The 26223-nt window shown below is 26.5% G+C and overlaps 2 protein-coding genes across 3 annotated transcripts in view; both read right to left on the reverse strand.

Annotated features, from left to right (window-relative positions):
- Window positions 1-644: 644 nt before the first annotated feature.
- LOC112598205 (probable tyrosyl-DNA phosphodiesterase) lies at window positions 645-4646 on the reverse strand. The gene is made up of 9 exons (XM_025344601.1): window positions 4251-4646; window positions 3992-4094; window positions 2085-2213; window positions 1913-2008; window positions 1692-1859; window positions 1361-1622; window positions 1186-1301; window positions 900-1113; window positions 645-832 (listed from the first exon to the last, which is right to left on the reverse strand). The coding sequence occupies exons 1-9, from the start codon at window positions 4438-4440 to the stop codon at window positions 713-715; spliced, it is 1398 nt and encodes a 465-aa protein (XP_025200386.1). The 5' UTR covers window positions 4441-4646; the 3' UTR covers window positions 645-712.
- Window positions 4647-8466: 3820 nt separating this feature from the next.
- LOC112598124 (leucine zipper putative tumor suppressor 2 homolog) overlaps window positions 8467-26223 on the reverse strand; it is a 49835-nt gene continuing 32078 nt past the window's right edge. For both annotated transcript variants that reach the window (XM_025344481.1, XM_025344482.1), the window contains 7 exons: window positions 24954-25121; window positions 12557-12677; window positions 10760-10955; window positions 10364-10685; window positions 10087-10260; window positions 9306-9524; window positions 8467-9118 (listed from right to left, as the gene is read on the reverse strand). In XM_025344481.1, the coding sequence (XP_025200266.1) occupies window positions 8708-9118; window positions 9306-9524; window positions 10087-10260; window positions 10364-10685; window positions 10760-10955; window positions 12557-12677; window positions 24954-25094 (1584 nt within the window). In that variant the 5' untranslated portion in view covers window positions 25095-25121 and the 3' untranslated portion in view covers window positions 8467-8707. The remainder of the gene's footprint in view (window positions 9119-9305; window positions 9525-10086; window positions 10261-10363; window positions 10686-10759; window positions 10956-12556; window positions 12678-24953; window positions 25122-26223) is intronic.

Here is a 26223-nt window from a genome sequence, read left to right on the forward strand (position 1 = left end):
TCGTTTTATTGTTAGCCACAGCCATATAGGAAATTCAGTTACACATAGCGACAAATTACAATCTATCTTGTTGGGCCTGATGATCTTAGTTTTTTGATAGGTGACATTGATTCCAGTGGAAATATTTCTAAATATTATGTTCATGTACAACCCTAGAATAATGTCAATATAAAACTTTACACTCAGGTAATCCTTTAATAATAAATAAATATTATTTTTATAAACTAAATTAGAATTAATATTAAACAAAACAGCTTATAACTAAAATATTATTTTTAGATAATGATGCTATCACAATCAGTATTTCATTGAGTTTATAGGAGCTATAATGCTATTATCATTTTAAAAGTAGTGAGCAACTTCAATTTGGTAAAGATCTTGGAGATGATCTTTCAAAAAAAGATATAAATGCAACATTTGCATGCCAAGCACAAATTCCTAAATAAAATATCAACAATAACACATCTAAATAATAAATTACAACATATTTGGGAACTGTTGTATTTTCAAATTATACATGATTAAATAAAAATATCCATAAACAATAGTTTTCTATTGAAAAACTGTTTAATAGTGAATATAAAATTAAAAAAGTATTATTTTATCATTACCAGGTACACTAAAAAAAAATGAGAGAATATTAATTTAGAAAGTATACATTATTTCATTATAAACAAGTGTAAAAAATTATTTATAATGAATGTATTTAATATTAAATAGTCCAAGGCTCGTCCTCTAAATCATATGTAGTTAATGGCAAGTCGAAAGGGAAAGAGAAATATAGTGGTTTACTATTTTCGATTGGGTCTATATGAAATGTATCTGTTCCAGTCTGTAAAAATAGATAATTAATAGTTAAAAGAATAAAACATTTAAAAGATAAAAAAATCTATAACTACCACAAAACTAGGCAATAACAAAACTCCTGCTTCATGTGCCATTATGTAGTTACTCTGATCTTCTGACTTAAGTTTTCTGCCCCAAGCAGCTACTGATAAATTAGCGCTAGTCAACAAAAACCAAGACATTTTTGAATAACAAGATGAAACTCGGCAGTATGTTTTTATATGAGGCATGGCCTTTGATCTTTTCCGTGAATAGCACTCCCACGAGCTAAAAAACAATATATCAATATAAAGATTATATGTAAGGTCAAAATTGTTCAAAAATTTATAAAATATTTACCACATGTATCTTTTAAGCCATTTTTGTTTTTTGTGTGTCATCTTATTGTAAGGCAAACAGACACCATCTAATGGTCCATTCCAACTATTCAAAACATTTTTTTCAGATGGATAAATCTATAAGATATAATTCATTATTCAGGTTAAATACTAAATTAATTTTGTATTTAACCAACCAATTTGAAGGGAACAGGATATCCGTCTCTTATTGAAGGATCATAATAAGTAGATGCTGATAGACTATTGATAAACTCTGATTTTAACCATCCATTTTCTGTAGTACCCAAAGACCCCAGAGAGGAACATTGTGCTATTATAGGCCATTCTGATGGTACACGAAAAGGTAGATGAGCATGTTTTTCCAAAATACTTTTCAAATATAAATGACCCCATAACTGTTCTTGGTGCTTGCCTGGAACACTAGGTATGAAAAACACACTACACAACAAAAAGTTTTTAATGTTTTTCATTCATAATTTTAGCTTTTAATGAATTCTAAATTCTAACTTTGCTTGACTGAAATCAACTTTTTCAACTTTTTCTATCCAATGACTTAATAATTGTTCATTATAAGATTTTAAATATCGTAAAATATCTATTTTAAAATCAGTTTTTGAATTACCATCTGACAAATCATCCTCTTTTTTTAATGGAAATTTTGGACTCACCCAAATCCTAGAATTTAAAAAGTTTTAATTGAAAACAAAAACAACAATCATATGACTTACCCTTGAGTGAATCTGGTCCAATCATCTTCACACAAATTAGCAGACATAACTACAACTCGTAAACTACCATCAGCATAAGCAAACATTGATACCTTACTAAAATGTAAAATACAATAACATTTAAAATCGAAAGTATTCATTTTTATACATCAACTTAAAGAATAATACTAACCTATGCTGATGACCAAAAGCATTTTTATTGATTATTTTTTTATGTTTTAAATGAGGAATTTTCTTTTTTAAATCTAATTCACTTAAATCTTCATCACAATGTTCATATAAAAGTGTAATATTTTTCCCTCTGTAAAAAAAATAATTAAGTAGAATTTAATTTTAAAAATAAAATAATACCATACATTAAAATTACATTGTACAAATTTATCTTATTTTAAGTAATAAGTAGTATGAATATAACATTGTTTTTTAAGACATTTAAGTATGATTTGATACAATGCCTTGAAATTTAAGCTCCTACCTATAGATTATAAGTGATCCTTTTAATTAAATATGTTATACATTAATAGGATTTAAAGATTTAAAAATGATTTGTTTTATGGGCCACTATGTAACTATTTACGTACTTAAAATAGAGTAGTATATCATTTGAACTCATAGGGATAACCTCCTAGCACTAATGTCCAACCAACATGTTCACTAAATAAATAATACAAATGTAATTACTCATTAGTTATCAGTATATTGAATAAACATCAATTTTTGTCATTTTAAACAATATTTTATAACACTAAAAACATAAATAATGTCGTAACATTTTTTTTTTTTATTATTATCTAATATGATATATTAACAATGTAAATATATTTGTAGATTAATAACTAATAGGTAGATGAAAAAATATAAAATTAATTTGTAAAGATATGATTGAATGTAATAGCGATAACAGTACAGTAAAAACTGTCTAAAGCGGAATCGCATGGGACCAACAAAAAATTCCGCTTTATTCAATAAAACGGAAAAATTCCGGATTATTCAATTCAAATGAATAAGAAATATCAAAGGATATTTCTTAATTTATTGTTTTAAATACATAACATAATTCATTAAAATTTATTAAATTTGATCAGTTGATATTTTTCATTTAATGAAAGACACTTATATTTTGGCATTTTAATATTTAATGCGATGAATGGAAGATAAAATAAAATTAAAAGTGTACGTACGACTGTTTCACAGTTACAAAGAAGAAATTTTGTATCGTTTAAGATACGATAATATGCATTGTATGTACAATACTACAATGTGCATATTATATTTTACGAATATGTACCTATAGAACAATTTTATCTTCTTTATCTATCACTATTTAATGATGTACAATGTACATCGGCATATCTATATTTTATACCTTTTTTTTGGTTTAGATTTGATACGCTCGTGTCATTTTTCCGGTTTATGCAAGGTTTTTACTTGCATGAGACTTACAAAATCGTTCCATTTACGCGTTATGAAGGTTCCGTTTTATTGAAGTTGAGCGTCTATATAAAACTATAGGAACATGCCGGGACCATAGAAAAATTCCGTATTGGATAGTTTTCCGTTTTATTCAGGGTCCGCTTTAGACAGTTTTCACTGTATTAAAATAAAATCTTAAATGTTTAAGATATGTAAAAAAAATCTTTTAGTATACATTTTTTATTTCATTTAATAGGATACATGTTAGTATTAAAAACTTTTTATCCCACTAAATTCATTGCCTGATACCCACCCATCCATTTTGGTCTTGAGGTATAATATAGTCTCAAAAAAGCCTACTGTGACACACCACTATTTACTGTATTTGAGCCGTGGTTATTTTGTCACCTTTTGAAACTACATTACTAAAACCCATATATTGATATTTTTTAATTTTTTGTTAAGCATTGTTATTAATAACCTGTAGATTTAAATTGGTTTAATTACAAAATAAATTTAGTAAAGCTAAAAAATAAGCATATGGGTTATTGTTATTATTATTAATGCTTTTCAATAATAGTAGGAGGCTTAAAATGTTGTATAATAAAATAATTAAATGAAATTAATTCATATATTATTAATAAATAAGATTTATCATCATATTACTTTTGATCAGTTATGAAATGTTGAGCAAGAAACCAGCCAAGCTCAACCATGAAGTTTATATGAAGTGATTCAGTCAAATCACCGAGACTTTGGTCCAAAAGTTCTAAAACAAATAATAAGTTATACATTTTATTTTGTGTATTTTGGCTAAAATTACATCATTGTTAATACCTTAAATACTATTATTACATTAATGGTTAATTCAGTATGTATCTATAATTGGTTGTCTTCTGAAATATGTAGTAAATTGTATACACACCTGGAAACGATAGTGTTAATTCTTCAGTGTGTGTTCCTGGATCACATTCTATGGGAGACATAAATATCCGGAAAGGTTCGGACTTCTCCAACTTTTTGTCGACCGTTCCTTTCGTAAATTTCCATACTTCATCGATATACGAATCAGGACCCGTGGCCTTTCGCTTCAAAGACTCAGACCCAGACGCCATTTTTTAGTGTGGCGCACGTGAATTAATACGGATACGAAAATTATATCACTAAAGTCAGAAATCATGTAACTATTGTAATAAGATTAAAGTTTTCAAACAGCCGAAAAAGGCCAAAAAGCCACGACTCCACAAGTATCAAAATGACGAATAACAACTAACAAGAAACAACATAATAAATAGGCAATAGAAATATAGAACTTATTACTTAAGCTTATGGTGGGGGTATATCGCCATATCGGTTACTTACCAAAATATAAATGTATGATACCGGCACTGAAAATCGCACATGAACCGGTGTACCATGACAACTAACCACACAACGGCTATAGAGTTATCAATGGATTCTGATAAGCAATAAACCATGTTATACTAATTACAGGAGTAGGACCCTGGACCATCGTCCACCGCAGAATAATTAGAAAGGACTCTTTTTGAGCACTCAAAAGTCAAAATTCTGTTCAATTTGTTTGCTTGGAATATCAGTGCATCTATTAATTTATCAAAAAATGTAACATTATTTTTATTTTTGTCTAGTCGCATTAATTTGCTAATGCTTACATACATTTTTAATGTTCTGGAAAATTTTTGTAATAACAGTCTCACTAGAAAATTAAAATAAAGGGAAATATCTTTTTACCTGCAGCGCTGATATTCTAACAGTTATTACAAATCTGTATCCCATAAGAACCGGTGTAAAACTCAAAAAGTGGTCTTTCTGGTTATTCCATAGTACCACTTTAGGCCTTGGAAGTTTTCGCAATATTGAAAATATGATAGTACCACAATAATAAAATTATCCTCAGTTGAATTGGTTAAAGGTACGATTTAAGATTTACAGATCAGTTATGGGTACAGGGTGATGAGGTAAGTCAGCCCAGTTCGGTTTCCTACTAAAAATTATAACTGATTATATATAGCTGTTTATCCGTGTTGTTGGATGCTTGGATAATACCTAACAATTATATTTTGTTTTAATTTCAATAGTACTAAACTTTTCTTCGGCTTCGTCCGATACTGACAAGAATGTCTGCTAATGTTTATAAAATCCAACAGTCCGAAAGAATCATACCTCACCACCAGTACTTAATAGATAAAAATAATAGTAAATTTGAAGATATTGCCACTGTGTTAATGAAGGATATGCAGATGCATAATGTGATGACAGAGATATTTCAGCCCATGGAAATTTATGTAAGATTTGAATTTCTAGTATATTATTGAATACTTTGCATAATATATTTCTTTTTCATCAAGCTATCAAAACTGGTATTGTTATACAAGCTAAAGGATCAGCTTATTTAAAATGTGGTACCTAGTACAAAATAAATATGTTCTGTAATTTAATACAAAAGAAGTTCCAAATAAAGTATAATAAATATATAATAAGACTAGAGAACTTCAGTGCAAATTTAAATTTGCTACATTTTCATGTAGACAACGGTGTAGTTGTACAAGAGGTTTAGAATCTGTTATTCGTAGATAGAGTGTTGATTAAATTATTAAATTTATGACAGATTTGAAAAGAAATAAAATTGTATTTATTTACTAAACATTTTGAGATATGATGCTTCTTATAATATTAACATTACTGTTAATATTAAATAATAATTTTTGATCTTTCGTTATATTTTTAATAATATTTTATATTTTTGTTTAAATAACGATAGTGTCTCATGTAGTCTACTATAAATAAAATTATTTTTGAATATTATTTTTAGACTGAATAATGAATATGTAAATTTTGAAATTTATATTAACATTCTAACTGCAGGACTTTCACTAATGGATGGATGGATTCTTATGTATGATGTGATTGTGACCACTTGATTGGTTTGTTATTTTTTACATTATTAATGAACATGCAGAAATTACTTGTATATGTAAATAATAACATTTCTCTAAAAGAAAATTAGAATAGTGACATGTGTTATAATATTCTAATTATTGTTTAAAAATATATTTTACAAAAATAATTAAAAACCAAGGATAGTCACTCTATGGTATAGATAGTAGGTTTTTTGAATCTATTTCTTGGAACCAGTTACAGTAATGGTTCTCATAATATAACATTCTATATTCTATTTATTTTCAGAAGATATATATTATATTATCTATAATTTATCTGCATTATAATAATTAGTATTTTATTTTTTTATTAGTTAAATAATATGTTGAACTAATTTTTAAATGATTTTAATTACAATTGTTATTTGTAAAAATAATTATTTTTCAATAAATATTCAATTTTTTCAAGTCTTTAAAAGAAAATGTGCATATGGTTTTTGTCATAAAATGAATTAGTCAAAAATATAAGATTTCTATAAATAGCTAAAAGCCAAAATATTTAAAAAATTATTTTTTGTCTTAAGAACTCTAATATAAAATACATTTCAATCTGTGGTTATTTATTTATAAAAAATTGAATTTTTCTTAAATCAGTGTTTTGTTAATACTTTTGTTTTTGTAATTTTAACCATAATAAACAATTTGATCCACTTTTTATTGGAAGTGAGACAATATTAAATATTTTTTTTCAATATAGTGTCATTGACCAAAAAAAAAAAAACACATTATATAAGTAACCAATTGTTCCGTTCAGAGTGTAATTGAAACAATTTTAAAAATATTTATTTTTTATACATTGTGTTGTTATGTTTAATAAATAAATAAATAAATTAAAATTTAGTATATTGTAAGACCAAAACAAATTTCAATTAATGTACAATCTTTTTTGCTTTAATCATACCTGATCAAAATTAAATCATCCTTTGGACCATGGCATATCCTAAGCAACTAAGTTACACTGTTTATAAACTAGAAAAATTATAGCTACCATATAGTAAAGTAATGAACTCAAGTTTTTAGTATTTATGTAAACTATAAGTTAATAGTTAATGCTTAGTAGGTAATTAACTTATTTAGTTAGTTAGTTAGATTTTAATAATTTAATCACAACGATCGATTTCGACTCGCGAGCTCAGGCTAGCGCTAGATCAAAATATCGATTCGGAGTGAAGCGCACACATGGCGAGGCAAGACGAAATGAGTGAACCGACACACTCACATGTTAGCGCTGCCTCTCGTCGCTTCGTCGAGTGTGGTCTAGCATAACAGTTTCTTATAACCTTAGATATAAAGTATAAATTTATATTTTATATCCGTGTTTTTAAATTAAAAATGTATTACTTTTAGATGGTACTTTTTTATCTTCTGTTTTTTGTTGTTTGAAAATAAATTAGGTACTTCTATAGTTCTATATTTAAGTATTTAATATAGAACGTGGACGAAATTTATATTTTTAAATTTTTAAATAAAGTTAAAACGTTTTTAGATTGTTCAAATGAAATTTTTTTAATACAATTTTTAATAGGTATTATTATTTATCATCATGGTATTGATAGATTCATATTTATTATACAATATTTAAGATTTTTTAGAAATATTTATAACATTTTAAAAACATGTTAAACGAGTAGTTCGGCGTTAACGAAGTAATATTAATTAAGATTATTATAAATTTGATAAAAATAAGTAAAAGTATTTATCAATGTATACTTACTTTTTATTTTCTAGTATCGTAATAATTGTTATTTTCCTGTATATTATACATGTATTATTGCTTGTTTTAATTAATTTAAATATATAATTATGTTAAATATCTATTTAGTATTTATTTTATGAATTTTATATTTTTTTCCCGTTACAATACTATATATATACATAACATCTTCTGAATCTTATCACATTGATGTGGCAATTAAGCTTCTGGAAACCTTTTGTATAATTTATATTGTTCAGAACCATTATTGGATTTATCAAATATTAAGTAGAATTACTATTAGGTACGTCTAACAAATCACTAGTATATGTATACTAGTTTAAATTACTTTCAATTTTGCTTAAATTCAAAACAATGAAAACAAATCGAGAATAATAATTTAAATAACAATGAATATCAATAAAATATTTTTAACTACTTGTAAAAATGTATTTTGTAAAAAGTACTGATCGTGTTAAAACTTGCACTTTTAATAACACAAAATAATTGATGTGCCTTATCAAATAAGTATTCACAATATGTGTATATTGCTATTATACAGAGAAGTATACCTACCAATATAATACGTAATTTCAAAAATAAAAGACAATAAAATATAAACATAATAAGAAAAATAATAATAATAATGATAAATGGTAAAAACTTCACACAACAATATATAACTTCCCACATGATGGATTAATAATAAAAAAAAGTCCTTAAATCTGTCTATAGTTTAATGGCGTTCACGGTCTTCACTGTAGTGGTACCCGTTTTTCTGGTCGTGTTCTTGCCACTGGTGCAATGGTCCGAGCACACGTTCATTTGGACGGTGAGGTTCTCAATCTGTGCCTCAAAAGCCTGCGTCCTCCTGAACATTTGCACATAATTCATCTGAAGCTGCCTTTGGTAACACAACACTTTCTCCTTCTCTTGAAACCACTTTAGCCTTTCTTGATCCCAGTTCTTCCGTTCTTCGTTAAGCACTCGGATCAATTTGGCTGTGTGCCGTTCCAGTTCTCTGAATTTTTCCAATGGTGAGTCCGTCTCCGTATCCTTCTTTGGAAACAACGACTGCAGGTCTTCTGTACTGTAGCATCCGGATAGCAACTTGTTCGATTTGCTCAGCTCGTTCTCCACCTGCGCACAAGCAAAATGCATCGATAATAATACTACATATTTATTAATGTAATATAAATATTGCCAACACGTTATGTTACTAAAATTATTAAAAATGCGATAAAAATAATTATAAAATATTATTATCGTGTTTACTATTGGACATTTTTTAGATGGAAATGTCAAACTTTACGATCAAACAACTTACTTGTTCGTTGAGTTGCCCGACGAGCGAACATAGTTTGTCTGCTGTCAATTGGTCATCACAGCAGTTGCCGTCACCACCATTGTCATTGTTGTGTCTTTCTTCAAGATTTCTACCTTCAAATTCGTTGATACGACGTTCTTTTGATTCCAACTTTTGTAACAGGTCTCTGACTTCTGATTTCAACGCGATCACTTCATGACCTTTTGTCGTAAGTTCGCTCTGAAAATTTGTGCCAATGGGCAATGAGTATGCTTATAGACAATAGTGACACGTCGTTTGTAAAATTATCAATACATATTTATGATATTTCCCTAAAAAGAGAGGATTGAAGCGCCAATTGTCACTTCTAAGCTTAGCTTTTGTGTTTTTTTTTTTATAAACAATTTTAGTTGTATTTAAGTATCTATTGTAAAAAATTGGCTCATTAATTTTTTTAGTTTTTTTTTTTTTTGTTTTATAATTAATTGACTGTATGAGTATGATAGTTAAATAAACATTTAACAGTTACAATAATAAACAACTTTAATATAATTTTATATTTTAGTAATTTATTTATTTATTTATAAATCAACTGTGACAATTTATTATTACAAACCAACAATATAATTTTATAAATTTGATTGCATACCTACATATTTTCAAATTTATTTAATTCAAAAAAATTCAGTTCACTTACCCCTTGAATTAAGAAATACTTGAGATCTGATTTTATATATTCTTACAGTTTTTAGTATCTATACTTGTATAGTTTTATGTATATATATGTATAATGTCTACTTACTTGAGTATCTTTCATTTGTGATTTTACGTGAGCTAGTTCTCCAGATTTTTGACATAAACCCCATTCAGTTTCCTCAAGTCTCACTTTCAATTCGTCTACTTCTTTTTTCAAATTTGTCGTCTCGGACTCCAAACGTTCGTTTTCTTCTTGTAATTTTTTTTTTTCATCCTGTAACTGATGTAAAAGACAATTAGATTTATATTAAATATTAAATAAACGGTATGATAAAATACTTATTTTGCACATCAAAATGTAAAAAATCTTTATACATATTTACTTTGTACGTCTGCATCATAAGCATTTGTTCCAGCTTAAGCGACTTTTGTGCGGCTGTTTTGAGTCGATTATCGCCCATTGCTTTGATCCTCCGCAGTTCCCTGTCCCAAGCGTTTTCTTTCTCCTGATAAACTCTAAATATTACTTGTTCGTTGTGCTCCATTGTTTGCCGAAGATGCCTCAATTCACGATCTCTATCTCTTAACACTGTTTCCATTTCGGATAACATTGTAGATTCGGATGGCGAAGGAGTCAGGTCCAACAGACTAGCTGACCCTTCGGACGCTGAGCATCGTTTACTGAGTCTTGTGAATGACTTCGAACTAAAAATATAAAATTATTTCACGTTAATGCGTACATATATATATATATTAGTACCTCAATGTTATATGTATACCTGGGTCGGTAATCTTTATAGGAACTGTATGAGGAGGATGATTTGAAATCGTCTTGCTGTCCCAGTCGAAATTTGCAGCTGGTTTGGGTCGGTAACGACGACATCACCATTGGGGATGCTGAACGAAGTTTTCGATCTAACGTGCCCGAAGATATCATATTTGCTTTTTTAGATTGATGGTGTAGTTCATTGGTACCTAAAATATATTAAAAAATTGAAAAAAAAACGAAAATGTGAAAATAGTTAAGATTTTATTCAAAGCGAATATTGTTAGTTTAACAGTTACACATTTAAATAAACGCATACGCAACAACAACTATATCTAAGGATAGAATATTATATCTTATATGGTCTTATGTATTATGAAGTGACATGCAAATTAAAAAGTTCTAGTAAACTATAACGATATCCATTTATAAGTTACTTTAATTTAATATATTATATACACAACCAAATATTTTTAATAAAATAAATAAATTATATTTTATAGTACAGCGTACGCGTATCAAGCTCGTCTATGACCCATCGGATTGGTTACTAAAATATGTTTCGGTAGGAATACTATAGGTAGTCAGTTTGATCCCAGGTATTGGAAATTAAATTTGTTGTTTTATTAAATTGAAGTTGGTATCAAACTGTCGTTAGGTTATAGGTATAAGCAAATCGGATGAGGTAAAATAAATAAATAATCTCAAATTTTGTATAGTGACTTAAGAAATATTTGCAGCTGTAAGTAAAAATAAAACCTGTATGCAAATTATAACATGATATTGTATAACTAAGTAAGGTATAGTAAGTATTATTTAGGTATACTCATTATATGTTAAGTTAAAAATAATCGGAGAAGTCGTTCTGCTAAATAGTATTTTTTGAGTGTATCTCCTCATTTCAGAGTATAGGTAGGTCGTAGGTCGCTATAATGAATATGCTATATTTGAATTCAATAATAAACCATTAAATTCGATTCTGAGCGGAAGGCAAATTAGCCTATTTTTCTAAGGATATTTTTTATTTATTTACATCATTATTAATATATTTGTAGTATAGCATGTTGAACTAATTTTTGCCAAACACATTGCGTAATTATTTAAAATAACTTTAAAAAGTAGAATATTTTATACGTCTATAAATATCATAAAAAAGCGATATTATTTTTCAAAATATTTTGGCTCTTTATATCATGTCTAAAAATTGTTTTTATATTTGATGAAAATTTCAAGTCTACGGTTATTGATTTTTGAGTTACAACAATAAAATCAACCGACATTATCAAAAACAACAGTCGCTGAGTAAAATATATCCCGTTTTTCGATAATTTGAACCCAATTATTTTTTAAAGTACTGGGAAAATTTTTAATACCCCCTCCCCAAAACTACTAAATTGATTTAATTTGTCTGATTTTTACCAGAAACCTCATTCAGCATTCAAACATTTGAATTTCTCTAAAATGTAATAATATATATAAAAGTAATAACAGAAACAAAACAAAAATACGACAACATATCATTATAAAACTAATACATTAACACATTTATCGCTCCGCTCAGAATATCTAATTTGTATTTTAGTTCTTTACGGTCGCGAATTAAATAACCGTTGGAATTCTGTTTTGAGAAAATATCTATAGTTGAGTTTATATAAATACGAGTATATTACGTATTATACATAGACGTTCGTTTATCTCGTATCGGTCACTCGAGTAATCGAGTGTTTGCTATTATTATATATTATGTGCTTATAAATGGCTACATGTATGCGGAAAAATCTCATTATATGTTTTATATAAATGAACTTACTGCCATATAGATGTCTATGTGAGGATCTGGCCAGGATAGGCGTGGAGCCATATCTTTCGCCGTTGTCGGTGAATCTCATTGAACCCGGTTTGAAGGCCACTGGACGAATAACACTATTTCCCTGCAATAAAAATCTACGATGAGTATAAGATAAATATATATTATATACAGGTATTAAGTAGGTTCACAGGAGCATACGGTAAATAATATTACGATTTATTATTACCGTATATACCTATTTGATTTAAATAATTCGTCGGTTAGGCATTAGTTATGCGGATGAATTATTACCAAATAGAGGTACCTACGACAACATCGTGAACATGATATATTATTATTAAATGTCCGCATATATTATTGAAACACGATGTTACGGAAATAAACATGATGTTTTGTATTTTAATTATCCCACGGTGACAATAGTATAGTTTTACGAGGGAAAACAGTTGACGGTTGGTTTACATAGATTTTATATGCGTTTATTGCTGTAAAATAATTCGTATATAGTTTATGTAGACAAATATACATAAAGTAATATGGATTGCATAATACATAAAAAAATACACGTTTAGTATATTAGCTATACTCAAAATAATTATTTAAGAGCAGAGTATAGAGTAGTAACGACAAATATTTTTAATAATATGCAAATTCGATACATTACATATCAATGGCAAATTTTTATTTTAAAACTTTTAAACAGTGTAATTTTTCAATATATTAACTCAAATTAATTGACTAATCAAAAAATACAATATTATGATTATAATAAGGTTATATACACGAAATATATGTAATCAATTATACACAATATACGCGTTCACAAAAATGGATCAAAAGATTGTTTCTACGCGAGTAATTTTTTTGACAGTTGTCTTACATTTAATTTATTAACTGAAAATACATAAATTAGATAAGTGTTTGTTAAATATATATATAATGGTGTTATAATAATATATGTATATTATTTTCGACATAAAGAATCGTACCTATAACAGTCGATATATTATATATACTCTTTTAAATGTTGTTCTTCCGGTTTCGCATAACGTTCCCGTTTATTTTTTTTGCTGCATGTGATGTAAATATTATTAGTATAATAGTATATATATATATATATAAAAATATTATTATTTTCTTTCTGCGCATGTGATTTTATTTTTCAACTATGGGCGCGTGCGGAATACCGCCTTCAAATCGAGTTCCGGTTTTTCTTAATTTTTTTCTTTTAATATTAATAATTTAACTCGAATAAAAAAAAATGTGTGGATATATATACATATTATTATATTCACATAAATATAATATATAGTATAAATAATATGCGCTATCGTTGTGCGACCGGCACCTCGAGGCTCGTATGGCAAGGTTGTAATTTTGACCAGTGGACGTTTTATTAAAGAATAAAATTAAAAAAAAAAAAACAAAACAGTATACAGCCATCACGCCGGAGGCCACGTGCGTCTTGCGTCTAAAATGTCTTTAAAGCAATTGATATGGTGCCGGTTTTGGACAAGATTTGGATACAGGTCAGAACTATACAAACGCTTCAGGAGAGCATTGAAAACGTTAGTATTATTCAAGGGATAAAATATGTAGATCAAAGATTGAGAAAAATAAATTAAACATCGCTGTACACGTATTGATACTTTATACGTTTGTGATATTTAATAGACACCTATAAAAGGCACAAATAGGTACAGCTAATATAATATTTTGATGACGTGTGATTTTCCTGTACAGTAATAATTATTGTAATCCACGCGGGTTTACTGCCCAGAAATGATAATTTATTGTATTGAATATTGATATATTAATATTTTATACGCATATAGTTATAGCCTATAGGTGGTGGTAATTAGTTGACCACGTGCATTAGTAAGTTGTATTATACATTTATATCAGCTTAAATATTTATACTTAAATTTTACTCATGCGTGATGGGGAGGAAAGTCCATCCCAAGAATCTTTTATCTTTTATGTAATTGCGCCATTTGGTCTGTACGTCTATTAGTAATTGTCGGACTGTAGCTTAAATATAGGCATTTCACCGATTTCTCCTGGTCATCGATACTCGAGCCATATAATTATATTATATAGTCCACATAGATAAATTGCAGCGTGACGATGGTTCAAACCAAGATTATAATATATTAGTGTGGTATATATATATATATATGTGTGTGTATATTGCAATAAAATATATTTTATTATGCGATTTATTGTAGTCAAGTCGTGTATCTGTATATTGTGTAAAAAATTTTTCGCTCTTCGATGAATTTATTATTTTGTCAGAGTTGTGAACGACCAACCTACACAAATACCACTATAATATTTTTATTTATTGCTATCCATTTCGACAAACATCTAAGAATGCAATAGAACAATGAGTTTATGACTTGTATACCCAATTAATATTATAGAATAAGCTTCACACACACGCACAGGCGCGCGCACAAACTCACGAGTGACATAATTAGTGTATTATTTCATCGCGTTCATTGTGTATATATTTATAATTAGCCTTCTAAAGAATAAAAATAAATTTAGATTAAATAATAAACCTTTGTTGTAATTTTTTTAAGCACGCAATGTCACTGTCTGAAAAATGTCATTATCGGAAACCGGAAGTACATCACTACGATAGAAAATTCATGTCAAATTTTCCACTTTCTTTTTTTTTTTTTTTTTAGATAGTCATCGCAAGCGTTTCCTTATCGGACTAAAAAATTATTATTAATTTGCTGTATCTTCATATTATAATATTATATGTAATATTTTGTTAAATAAATAACTGAATGACAAAATTTAATTTTTATTTAAAGACATACAATTATTTAAATCTTATTTGCACGCTGAGATGTATTTTTTTTAAAAACGTTGACAAAATTTATCGCTATCACAGGAAAAACTAAAAATCAGACAAATATATTTTTAAATATACACGATTAATATGTTTTGAATTACAATAAAAAAAAAATTCTTCCTTAAACGATAAATATGGTAGCAAATTTTCTGTTTCAATAAAAGTGGCGACAGTTACAAAAAATATAGGTAGTTAGATTGAAAAAAATATTTATTTTTGCTCCGCTCAGAATTTCCATGATCAATTATAAATTAAATAGTTATTTTTTGATATTTTCGATTGATAGAAAACAAGTTATTTTATAAAATTTCATTTCAATTTTAAATATACCAAAAACTGAAATAAAAACCAGGGTTTTGGCATTTCAATAAGAATATAAATTTTATCAATATGTTATAAAGTTACCAGAATAAAAAAAAATCAGTTTGTATTTCAATAATAGAAAAATGAGTATTATATCACTTCAATATAGTCAAAAATGATCAGACTCGTCACTCGTATATAAGGAAATTCAACTATTATATTACATACCGTTAGCGTAGTTGTAATTTATTATTATAGGTACTATATCAGTATAATCATATCTATACGCAACGAAGCTAAATTACAGACTAATATATATATATATATATATATATATGTATAGACATGTAAAAATCTTGATATGTAACCGCGTATTTTAATACATATTATTATGCATAGATTTAAATTTAGAGAAAAAGATTTTTTTTAAACAATAACATTGGACTAACAAAATAATAATCATAATACAATTATGTAAATTGTCTTTGGGCATACAATTGTATAGATATCATAGGTACATATATATCATATTATTATAGGTTAGACAACTCGTTTTCTGCTTTTTATTTTATTCGGACTTCTAGAAAACAAACTCCCTTTGATAAATTATAACTACAATTGTACATTCCTATAATCTATAGGCTAATAGAGTCATATGAGTACATGACGTATCATTTACATAGTACATACATTTTGATTTTTCAAAAAATGGCCGAAATATAAATCACCAAAGCAAATTATAGGTACTTGTTCGTTTTCAACGAAATTCAACTTACCTAGGTATATACAATACATATATAATTATCATATGGACTATACAGGGATTCGAAACTGTTTACCGGGAAATGAAACGAAATCGGTAGTGACCGCGAGGATAAGGAGAGGCCAACAGACGTAAAGAAGAGAAGGAAATAAGAAAAAAAAACCAGTCTGTGTCAGTATATAATATAACTCTACGACTGTGGGCGTTCGGTTAACGCATTCCCACGGTCCGTCCCCGAGAGGAGAGATAATGCCGCCCGCCACTGGCCGCTGAGGATTGTAAATAATTTTCGTCTCCACTCTCAGATTTTGTTATACACGTATATAATATATATAATATGCCGCCGTACACCAACCAGCGCCCGTACAGCCGTTGTTGTACGCCAATATTAAATGTGTGTCAATGTTTGTATTTGCAAATAATTATTATTTAATTATATATTTTCGTAATTTTGGTTTTCCAAAAAACCACTAATGCAACTGATTTTCAGCCTTAGAACAAAAATCTCTTGAAATATATTGTTTTTAAAAACTAATACAAACGCTATATATAGGTATACCTATATATCTCATCTGATGCGATTGCATACATGTATGTATATTATACGATATTTATTCGTGTTATTACTTCATTTCTCCAACAACGACAAAAACGAGAAAAAAATGACGTCTCCGACTTCCGAGTGAGGTGATGATTGTTTCCTTGATCGTGTAATGTATACAATTTAAAATAATTTATACTTACTACCTACTTGCTGAATATTAGGATATATTCTATACACACGTTTATAACACTCGCGTGTTTTAACTTTAAACTCTTGTTCAAGTACCCTATGCTAATATTAGGTATGATATAAGAAACAAAGAAAATTGATTATTTCTTTAAATAGATAAAGTCATTTTATTTTTTTAAATGTTTGTGTTTTAAAAATATTTATTAACATGCAGGTTTGAAATTTATAGTACTCCACTCAAATCAACTTCAAGGTTAAAATACATATTATAACTTATTATTTACTTTTTTTTTTATTTGATTTTATAGTTAAAGACTTTTTTACTTTTAGAAAGAATTTATAAGAATGTCCTACTCTGAAAAATAATAAAAAAAGTTCAAACTATATTTATTATTTTTTATTAGCAATAATCTACTATTTATACAAATATATGCATCAAGATAATGTACAGTTAATATGATATCGTAAAATTTCCTCTTCAATAAATATAAGTGTTATTAATAATAATATTTTTTTTTTTTTAACTAATAATTATCGTTTTTAATAGATTATTCTAATAATATTTTATTAAAATTATTATGGAATATGAATTAGTATTATAGATTTTTATAGTATCAATAGGTTATAGATATTATTTTTATTTTAAAATTTTCTGAATTTTTAAAATTTAAAAAATTTATTGATACCTCTAAATGAAACATTAATACTGCTTACAAGAAATCGATTACTTTAGTGATAAATTCAAAAAATAATTGTATTTTTCGCGATGCATTATTGAAATCGTTGACATAGAAAAAATTTCCATCGAAAAAATAATAATGAAATAGATAAATAGAAATGGTAAATGACTTAAATTATTTGTTTTAATGTGCTAACGAAGAATGTATCAACTTAGTAAAAAGCTAACTCAAAAACTGAACAATTTGTGTTATACATTTTCAATTTAAACTATTCTTTACAGAAAACACCATTATAATTTAAATACTGATAAATTATAGTTCTAAAAATTAGTCACTCGAAAGATTAATTTAATATTAAGTAGTGTACCTATCAATTATAAATCTAGAAAATAAACATAAATATGTGATGATAATGAATGATAAGAGGAAGAGGAATAGGGAGAGGAGTTAATAAATAAATTAAATAGCATTCTAGCTTTAATATAATATTATTTTACTATTTTATACACTTAAAATTTCTTAGTAATTACCTATCACAAATTTTATACAACACAATTCGTTTGATGAAAAACTGCACTGCAATGCTATTATTGTTTTTATTTGTTAATTTTCAAAATAGGTATAAAAAAATGTAATAATTTTTTTAAGGAATTAGTACTGTGAAATTTCACAGTAAGATTTAAAACTATTGCAGTGATCGCGGAAAAATGATAGAATGACCAGAACGATTTTTTTACCCACAAACAATAATGTAATGTAACCCTGGTTGTAACTGACGAAAGTAGAAATAACAAATTAACAAAAACACAGCGATACGTACCACGTGCTACGCACAAAATCTTTTTTTTAATAATACATCAATGTACCTATACATGATTGTCAATTCGTATTTAACAGTTTAAGAGTTTGCAATGTTTGAGGTATATTAAAAATGTATACAGTTCTTAATGAATCTCTGTATGTTCCTCAACATCGTGAATTAGCTTGATCATCAGCCTTAACAATTATTCTACTAAGACTTTAACATGTCTGTGCGGTTTACTACATTACGTACAGTATAGTAATAATAATTACTGTTGTCCATAATTACAACGTGGAAAAGAATCGATTAGAATATACGAAAAAAAAACCATAAAAAACATGCATGAAAAAACGATTAGAATGAAAAGGTAAACAAATAAATTTGATGACCGACATAATTAGTCGGGTTTCTGTTACAGCTGCACTGAGCACGTCTGGTAGGTATCTGGGTATATTATACACTATTATTATTATTATTATAAAATTATAAACGTCACCCGCGTAACCTACATTTTATAAACAATATATAATAAATGCACATAATATATACACTATATATTATCATAAACGCGGGTATAAAATATACAATAATAATAATAATAATAATAATATGAACTTATACGTGTATAATGTATATTATATTAAACACACGTGCTAAACCAGTCTCGTCTCTCTCTCTCTCCTTTCCCGCCAAGAGCACATACATGATATAATACACCTATATATTATAAGGATAGTTTGCGTTGATTTACCGCGACGTATAGAGTAGAAATAAGAATAATAAAGAATAAAAATGACGAGTATTAGCGACTAAAATATAGAATAATAATATCAATAATATATAATTACATATTTATATACCAACGTGACTAGCCGATAGCTAGTAAAAAACATAAGACAAAATGGAAAGGATTTACTTTTTTGTTTGGATTTTTCTCATTACCTATTACCTAAGGTCATAATGGTCGGCTATTATTATATCAACTGCAGTGTAGTACGTATCTACTACTGTAATGTTATTATATTATTATATGTTACAAATTTATAATAGTTATATTGTACATTCATACATTATTATTTTCAACTTTTCAACGCGTATAATACGCATATAAGTATTTTAGTGTTGTTTGACCACATATAATATAATACATGTATAATGTGTATACCGTATGGCAATGTAACCATATAGGACATATAGGTATATAGTAATAAGTAATAACCATAATACTATTCATGTCCCATGAATATCGTTCTTATTGTAATTCGTAAATTATATTTTGCATGGATCATAAAACAACACCGACCATTACTACTATAAGAACAATTTTATTATAAAACTTATTTTATATATTTGATGAAAATATTATGTATTTTTAGTTAAACAATAAAAAAAAAAACACGACGATTCGAGTTTGACGTGTACGTTTAGGTTAATAGGTACATTTTATAGATTGTTGAATAATTATTGTTTTGGTGATATTATATTATGTATAGGTATGGTGTATCCGGTTTTACTAAAATGCAGTCTGTAATAAATATTAATATTTGGTGAACGATTTGAAAACGACGTTACGTGTGTTTCACAATGAAATAACAATTTATATTTATATTTATTAAGAAATACAACACAATACGTGCCGCCGTATTTTATTGGCGTATTAAATTAAATTTGATTTGACATTTATCAGAAAGTGTAACCTTCGAATGAAAATGCTGATGTTTCAACAATTTATGCGGTAAAATAACCGATAAAAAAAAAACACGTGTCACATTGATATATTAATAAACATATAAAATATATGATTTTTATGTTCGATTTAATATACTTTTACTTTTAAAAAATAATAATTTTTTGAGTAGTCGTAAAAGCATATGATTTAAACGAACAAATGTAGACGAGTTTTAATAATAAACGTTTGAAGTGCCTATATCTATATAATATGTTTTTAAAAATAATATTGTTGAAATCACAATAGCTCTTTATGATGATAAGGTATTCTTTAATCATGTAAAATTAAAGAATACTTATTAATTGTATTTCTAGTGCTACATACAATAATTTGTAACAATATGTAACACTATTACATGACAATAATGTCACAAAAGTAAACTATATTATGTATTATATAGGTAGGTACAGTAAATATAAAATCGTTTGTTTTTACCTATAGTTTAATGATTTGTGGTTAATTATTGTTCATTAATCATTATTTAAATTTTTCGTTATTATTTTTACTTTCCATAGATATAACCTCAAGTCATACTGAGTATTTATGCATAAGACGTTATTATTAAAAAATCAATATATTCTATATATTAATTAGAAAAATAATTAGATAATAAAATTGCATATATTTTATGATTATAATTTTTTTTAGGTATTTTAATTATATATTTAATAAATAATTAAAAAGGCATTTTAATCTATATTTATTTGTACATAATTATAATACAATAATGTATCGTTACAATACGATAAACTAAAGTTGAATTTTATTATAATATGTATGTAATATGTACCTAAGTATGTTTATTGTATAAATAGTATGCATGAGATGATACATTTAACACAAGATACTATCAGAAGACGTGTGTAGCGCTAAATGAACTCCCGTGTATTATTGCTAAGTACATAATAAATATTGTCTTAGAACTTAGGCCTCTTAGCAAATAAAAGGAAAAATGTAGATTACTTTCGATTCATATAATGTGAACCATATTATAATGTACTAATAGGATAATTATATATTTTTAATTACTTTTAAAGAAAACATTTTTTTTTTTAATAATTTAAAGTTGTCATAAGTAATAACGTTATCCAAAAATTTTATTATTGTTTACCTTTTTAAATGCAGCATACATTTTCAATTTTTCAATCTAAAGAAAAATATTTTTAACATAATATTAAAAAATTCAATTTTACATTATTTTAATTTAATTGATGAAAATAATTGGTAATCGATATTCGTAAATTATAATTTATATAGATTAATTTTGTGTATAATCTCATCAGTATTCACTATTTTATAATTGGGTCGATACATATTTCATAGCGGTTATTCTAATTTTAATTTGTTTATTTTTTTATTTGTTCTGCAAATAAGAAATTGAACTGTACAATTATAAATAATTATAAACAGAAGAATACTTTCATTCCAAAAAAAAAATTTAGAACTAGTTATTTATTTTATTATTTAAGTAATTATATAAACTTTGGGTTTTTCTGTATATAGTTTTAAAAAAATACTTGTAAACATGGATGCATATTTATTAATTTTTAAGAGCTTCAATTTCTGAGTCTTAGTTATAAATTCAAGTTATAAATTATTGAATGCTCATCCAAAACTTGGTTTCTGTAAATTGCAATATTCCAAAAAATAGTCAGCTTGAAAAATTAAAAATGTATATGTCTGTTATTATTCAAAAAGTAAAAACTTCAACAATAGCTAAAAAATAACTTTTTAAAACATTTTAGTATTTAATAATGACTTTAAAAAGTATTTTTTTAAACGTTAATACTTTTTAAAATATTAAGTGTCCTTATATTATAAAAAAATCACTCTGTATAAAGTATTGTGTTTTTGTCGATGTATGTATCTATTCAAACATTTTTTTTTTTTGAATGCACCATTACAAAAGCATTAGAAAGTGAAGGTGTAATATAAAAATAAACATACGTGCAAAAAACGCTTAGTCTTTGAATACAAACGTTAAAAATTTCAAAACATTTTTGTTTTCGTCTAAATCTTTAACTGTTTTCATAATCAGCATTTAAAATATAAAATATCGTGCACTAAATGTGTCTAATGCCAATTATTATTTAGCTACAAGTCTACAACTGTACTACACCTACCGTGACATTATTATTCTTTATTATTTTTATTTGAAATTTATGAATTTTCTCATTTCTAAACTTCGGTACTCGACAGTCGACATAATTATTCATATACGAGTATATCATACAGGATGATTTTTTTAACTCTAATCACCATAATCAACTAAAAAAGTATTAACGTTTTTTATAATATTTTTTAACATTTAAAATTTTAACGATCAAAGTAATAGATTAACATTTTGTGGAGTACCATACCTCACTAACATCATCTAAAGTTTAAACATTCAGTACATTTACAAAAGATAGCTAATAAATAATAACTAATAATACAGAATTGTATAATAGGTTACAACACTTAATACTTGTAACTTATGAGCTAAAAATTAAAACTAATATTAACTACTTGTTTTAAATTTAATTTTTATTACTTTCAGAAAAATATTCCGCTTTGAATTATACCAATATAAAATATTTTATTATTCAAATAAGTTAAAATCTTAGATAATGATAATAATAAAAATCGTGAAAATATAGTTTTTAATTAAAAATAATAATTTTTGTATTAATCAATGTTTATTGTTAATAGGTATAATATCTAGAATAAACACATTACACACGTATGGCACGTATGGTTTCGTGGATGTTACTATAAATGGTGGTCATATATAATAATAAGATGGATTTACAAGGTGAAATCGATTAAAATCTTACTATATAGATACGATGGATACGAGTCTTATACCTTTATGTGCGTTACATTTGCCGTTAATAAATTGAACATAAAAACTATAAATCGAAATATTCCCAGACAATACCTACATATTTTTGAACGGAAAACGAGTATTTTATGTTTATTTAATGAATGACAGTTAGTAATTACCAACAGATATGTTTTTACATCATTAACAATATATTTGTACCAGATACCAACATTTAATTTTTAGTATGTAAGTATAATTAAGAATGACGACATATCATTTTACCAAACTTATCTGATGATAGTTATGGTATAAAATGTGCGCAGGCATACGTAGTTATGTATTAATAACTGTTCGGGGCTATATATGTACCTATTTGGTACAAAAATACGTAATCATCTAATATTTTTTGATTCTTTAGACATACATTATAATAACATATTTAATAGGTGTACAATCAGTACCTCAGGTTTCAGATTAATTAAATTTATAGATTATATCGTATCTTGTTAGTTGAAATAATTTGACATAATTTTTTCCATGTTTCTATGCTTAATCTAGATATTAAATCGATTGATTACACTCATAATTTAAATCGAAATAAAACCATTACAATGCGCCTGATAAACTGAAACGGCTATTTAATTATCAATACTAAAAACCTAAAAAAAAACTGTAAATAGGTAAAAATGATGGTGTTTATACAAAGTTAATATTGATTATATCATATTAGGCATATATTTAAACGACAGATATAAATTTCTTTTTTATTAAATATTTCTGGTTTTTTCCAAATTATATTATGTATTATTATCATGACTAATGTAATGATAATATTTTCAGTAATTTGTTGAATACAATTTTTAGTATTCTCAGATAATAAAAATTAAAATAAATTATAATATTAACTCAATTCTCATCAAATATTTTTTATTTGGCGTAAAGTTCTAGTATAACACATAGGTATACGGTAGACCTATATATTATTATATAATATGAAACTATGGTAGATAACAGAGAAATTAATTTTGTCTAACGGTTTCTTGTTGAACATTGATACAATTCTTATAAGAAAGCACAAAATAAAAATACCCAATTATATTCAATAAAACACAAATATTTTGATTATGAGGATGGATTTCGAGTCATTAAACATAATCTTTATAATTAATGCATTCAATATTATTATGAGAAGATAAGTTATTTCTGATATGTTTTAAAGTTAAAAAAAATTGGAATTTATAGTTAAATTATGAAAGATCTTTAGACTTTTGGGTTTTAAAATATTTGCCTATAGGTATACTTCAATAATATTTTTATATTTTTTGGAATAATAAATAAATATATTTTTAAATGTATTTATTTAATTTTTAGATTTTTGGTTTATAATAAAAGCCCATTGAAGACAGTTAAAATGACCGTGAAATATTATATATTTACTTTAATATTGTTTACGTTATCAAATCCTGACACGAAAAATACATTTTTTAGTGTCGTTTTTGTTTTAGATCCTTATTTTCTAACACGACATGACATCTTGACGTTATTGTGCGCTGTTTGAACCTAACGCAATATTTTAAAGGGAGAAAAGGGTTTCGACAATTTAAAATCGTATAAACCTTTTTATAAATACACAGTATGTATACAACACCATCTGTAGTATCAGAAGATTGATGCAAACATGAAATATTGTATTAGTACAAAATATGTGTGTTTACCTTGGACAATGAAGAAGTGATGTGCGGCGGGGTGGGTGCTGGCGTGGGTTGTTGGCTCCCTCGACCACTGCTGGGCGACGGCGGTGGCGCCGAGTCGGGCGATGAGTCCTCCGAGAAAAGGGTCTCGTTGCCGCTATCCATGTTCAATACTCATAACCTGCAGCGGTTCTGGAATGTAACAAAAACAGAATTTTTATTTTTAATTCGTTTCAAGTTAAATAGGTTTGTGTAGGTTAGGTATATATAATGTGATCCTCTACTAGGTACAATATAAAAATTATATATGCTGCAGCGTGCTAACGTTTTTTTTTTTTTTTTTGTATAAAATTATTGTATGTGAGCTTGATATATTATAATATGTATGTTTAATATATATATTATGATAATTATTATAGAATTTTACCTATATCATATAGAAACGATGTAGATAGGTATTTACGACACGTCGTGTTGGCTACAGTGGCTAAGAAATAATAAAAAAAAAAAAAAACCGGCAGCGTAAAACGACTAAATGCGTACAATAATTGATGGGTACATGTGGAAAATTTGAATATTTTTGTCTATGGAGAATTCACGTTTGCTTTAAAACGCTATTATGCCGCCTATCTTCCGATTGCCTGCCGCCGCGCTGCTGTGAAGCACTTTCGACTAAAAGTGTGTTATTGTCCATCGCCGCAAGAATTCCTTGTATTCATAAGAAATACCATATATTGTATTATAGTTGATAATATAGTAGTTAAGTAGATATGGTACCATAGTTAATAAGTGGAATGTCGTATGATAAATATAACCGATGGAATGATATGTATTATTTGTAATAATATTTAGTATTATACTCCTCTAATTCGGACATATTTAATGTATAAATAGAAATAGTACAAAGACTAATTCGTCTAGTAATATAATCAAAAACCTTTGAGTAATCAATATAAATTCTTTTTTTCCGTTCTTATTGCTTTATTTTTAAATAATTGTTGAGATATAATAATTTATCGTTAAAATATCATTACTTAAATGAGAAAATAAGTATAAATTATAACTATAGAATTAGGTACATTATTTAACGATAGTAATTATTAAGATATAAATTTTTTTTTTGCAATACACAACCTTTACTCACGGGGTACAATAAGTATTATGTGGAATATTTGGTTAGATTTATAAGTTAAAAATTATTAATTCATAGTTTTAAAATCGATAATTTTGTAAATATAAATTAGTAGGTATAACTTATATTATAAAATTTCCATTTAAATTCTCCTTTGTTCTT

This window comes from Melanaphis sacchari, unplaced genomic scaffold, assembly GCF_002803265.2.
Source record: "Melanaphis sacchari strain LSU unplaced genomic scaffold, SCAv2.0 Contig45_pilon_pilon, whole genome shotgun sequence".
Classification (NCBI taxonomy): Eukaryota; Metazoa; Arthropoda; class Insecta; order Hemiptera; family Aphididae; genus Melanaphis; species Melanaphis sacchari.

What these genes read in the sequence shown, in the direction of transcription:
- LOC112598205 (XM_025344601.1), bottom strand. Translation starts at nt 4,440, where the DNA reads ATGGCGTCTGGGTCTGAGTCTTTGAAGCGAAAGGCCACGGGTCCTGAT. An exon ending in TGGACCAGATTCACTCAAGG is followed by an intron (nt 1,860 to 1,912) that starts GTAAGTCATATG and finishes TTTAAATTCTAG; the next exon opens with GATTTGGGTGAGTCCAAAAT. An exon ending in TGGCTTAAAAGATACATGTG is followed by an intron (nt 1,114 to 1,185) that starts GTAAATATTTTA and finishes ATTGTTTTTTAG; the next exon opens with CTCGTGGGAGTGCTATTCAC.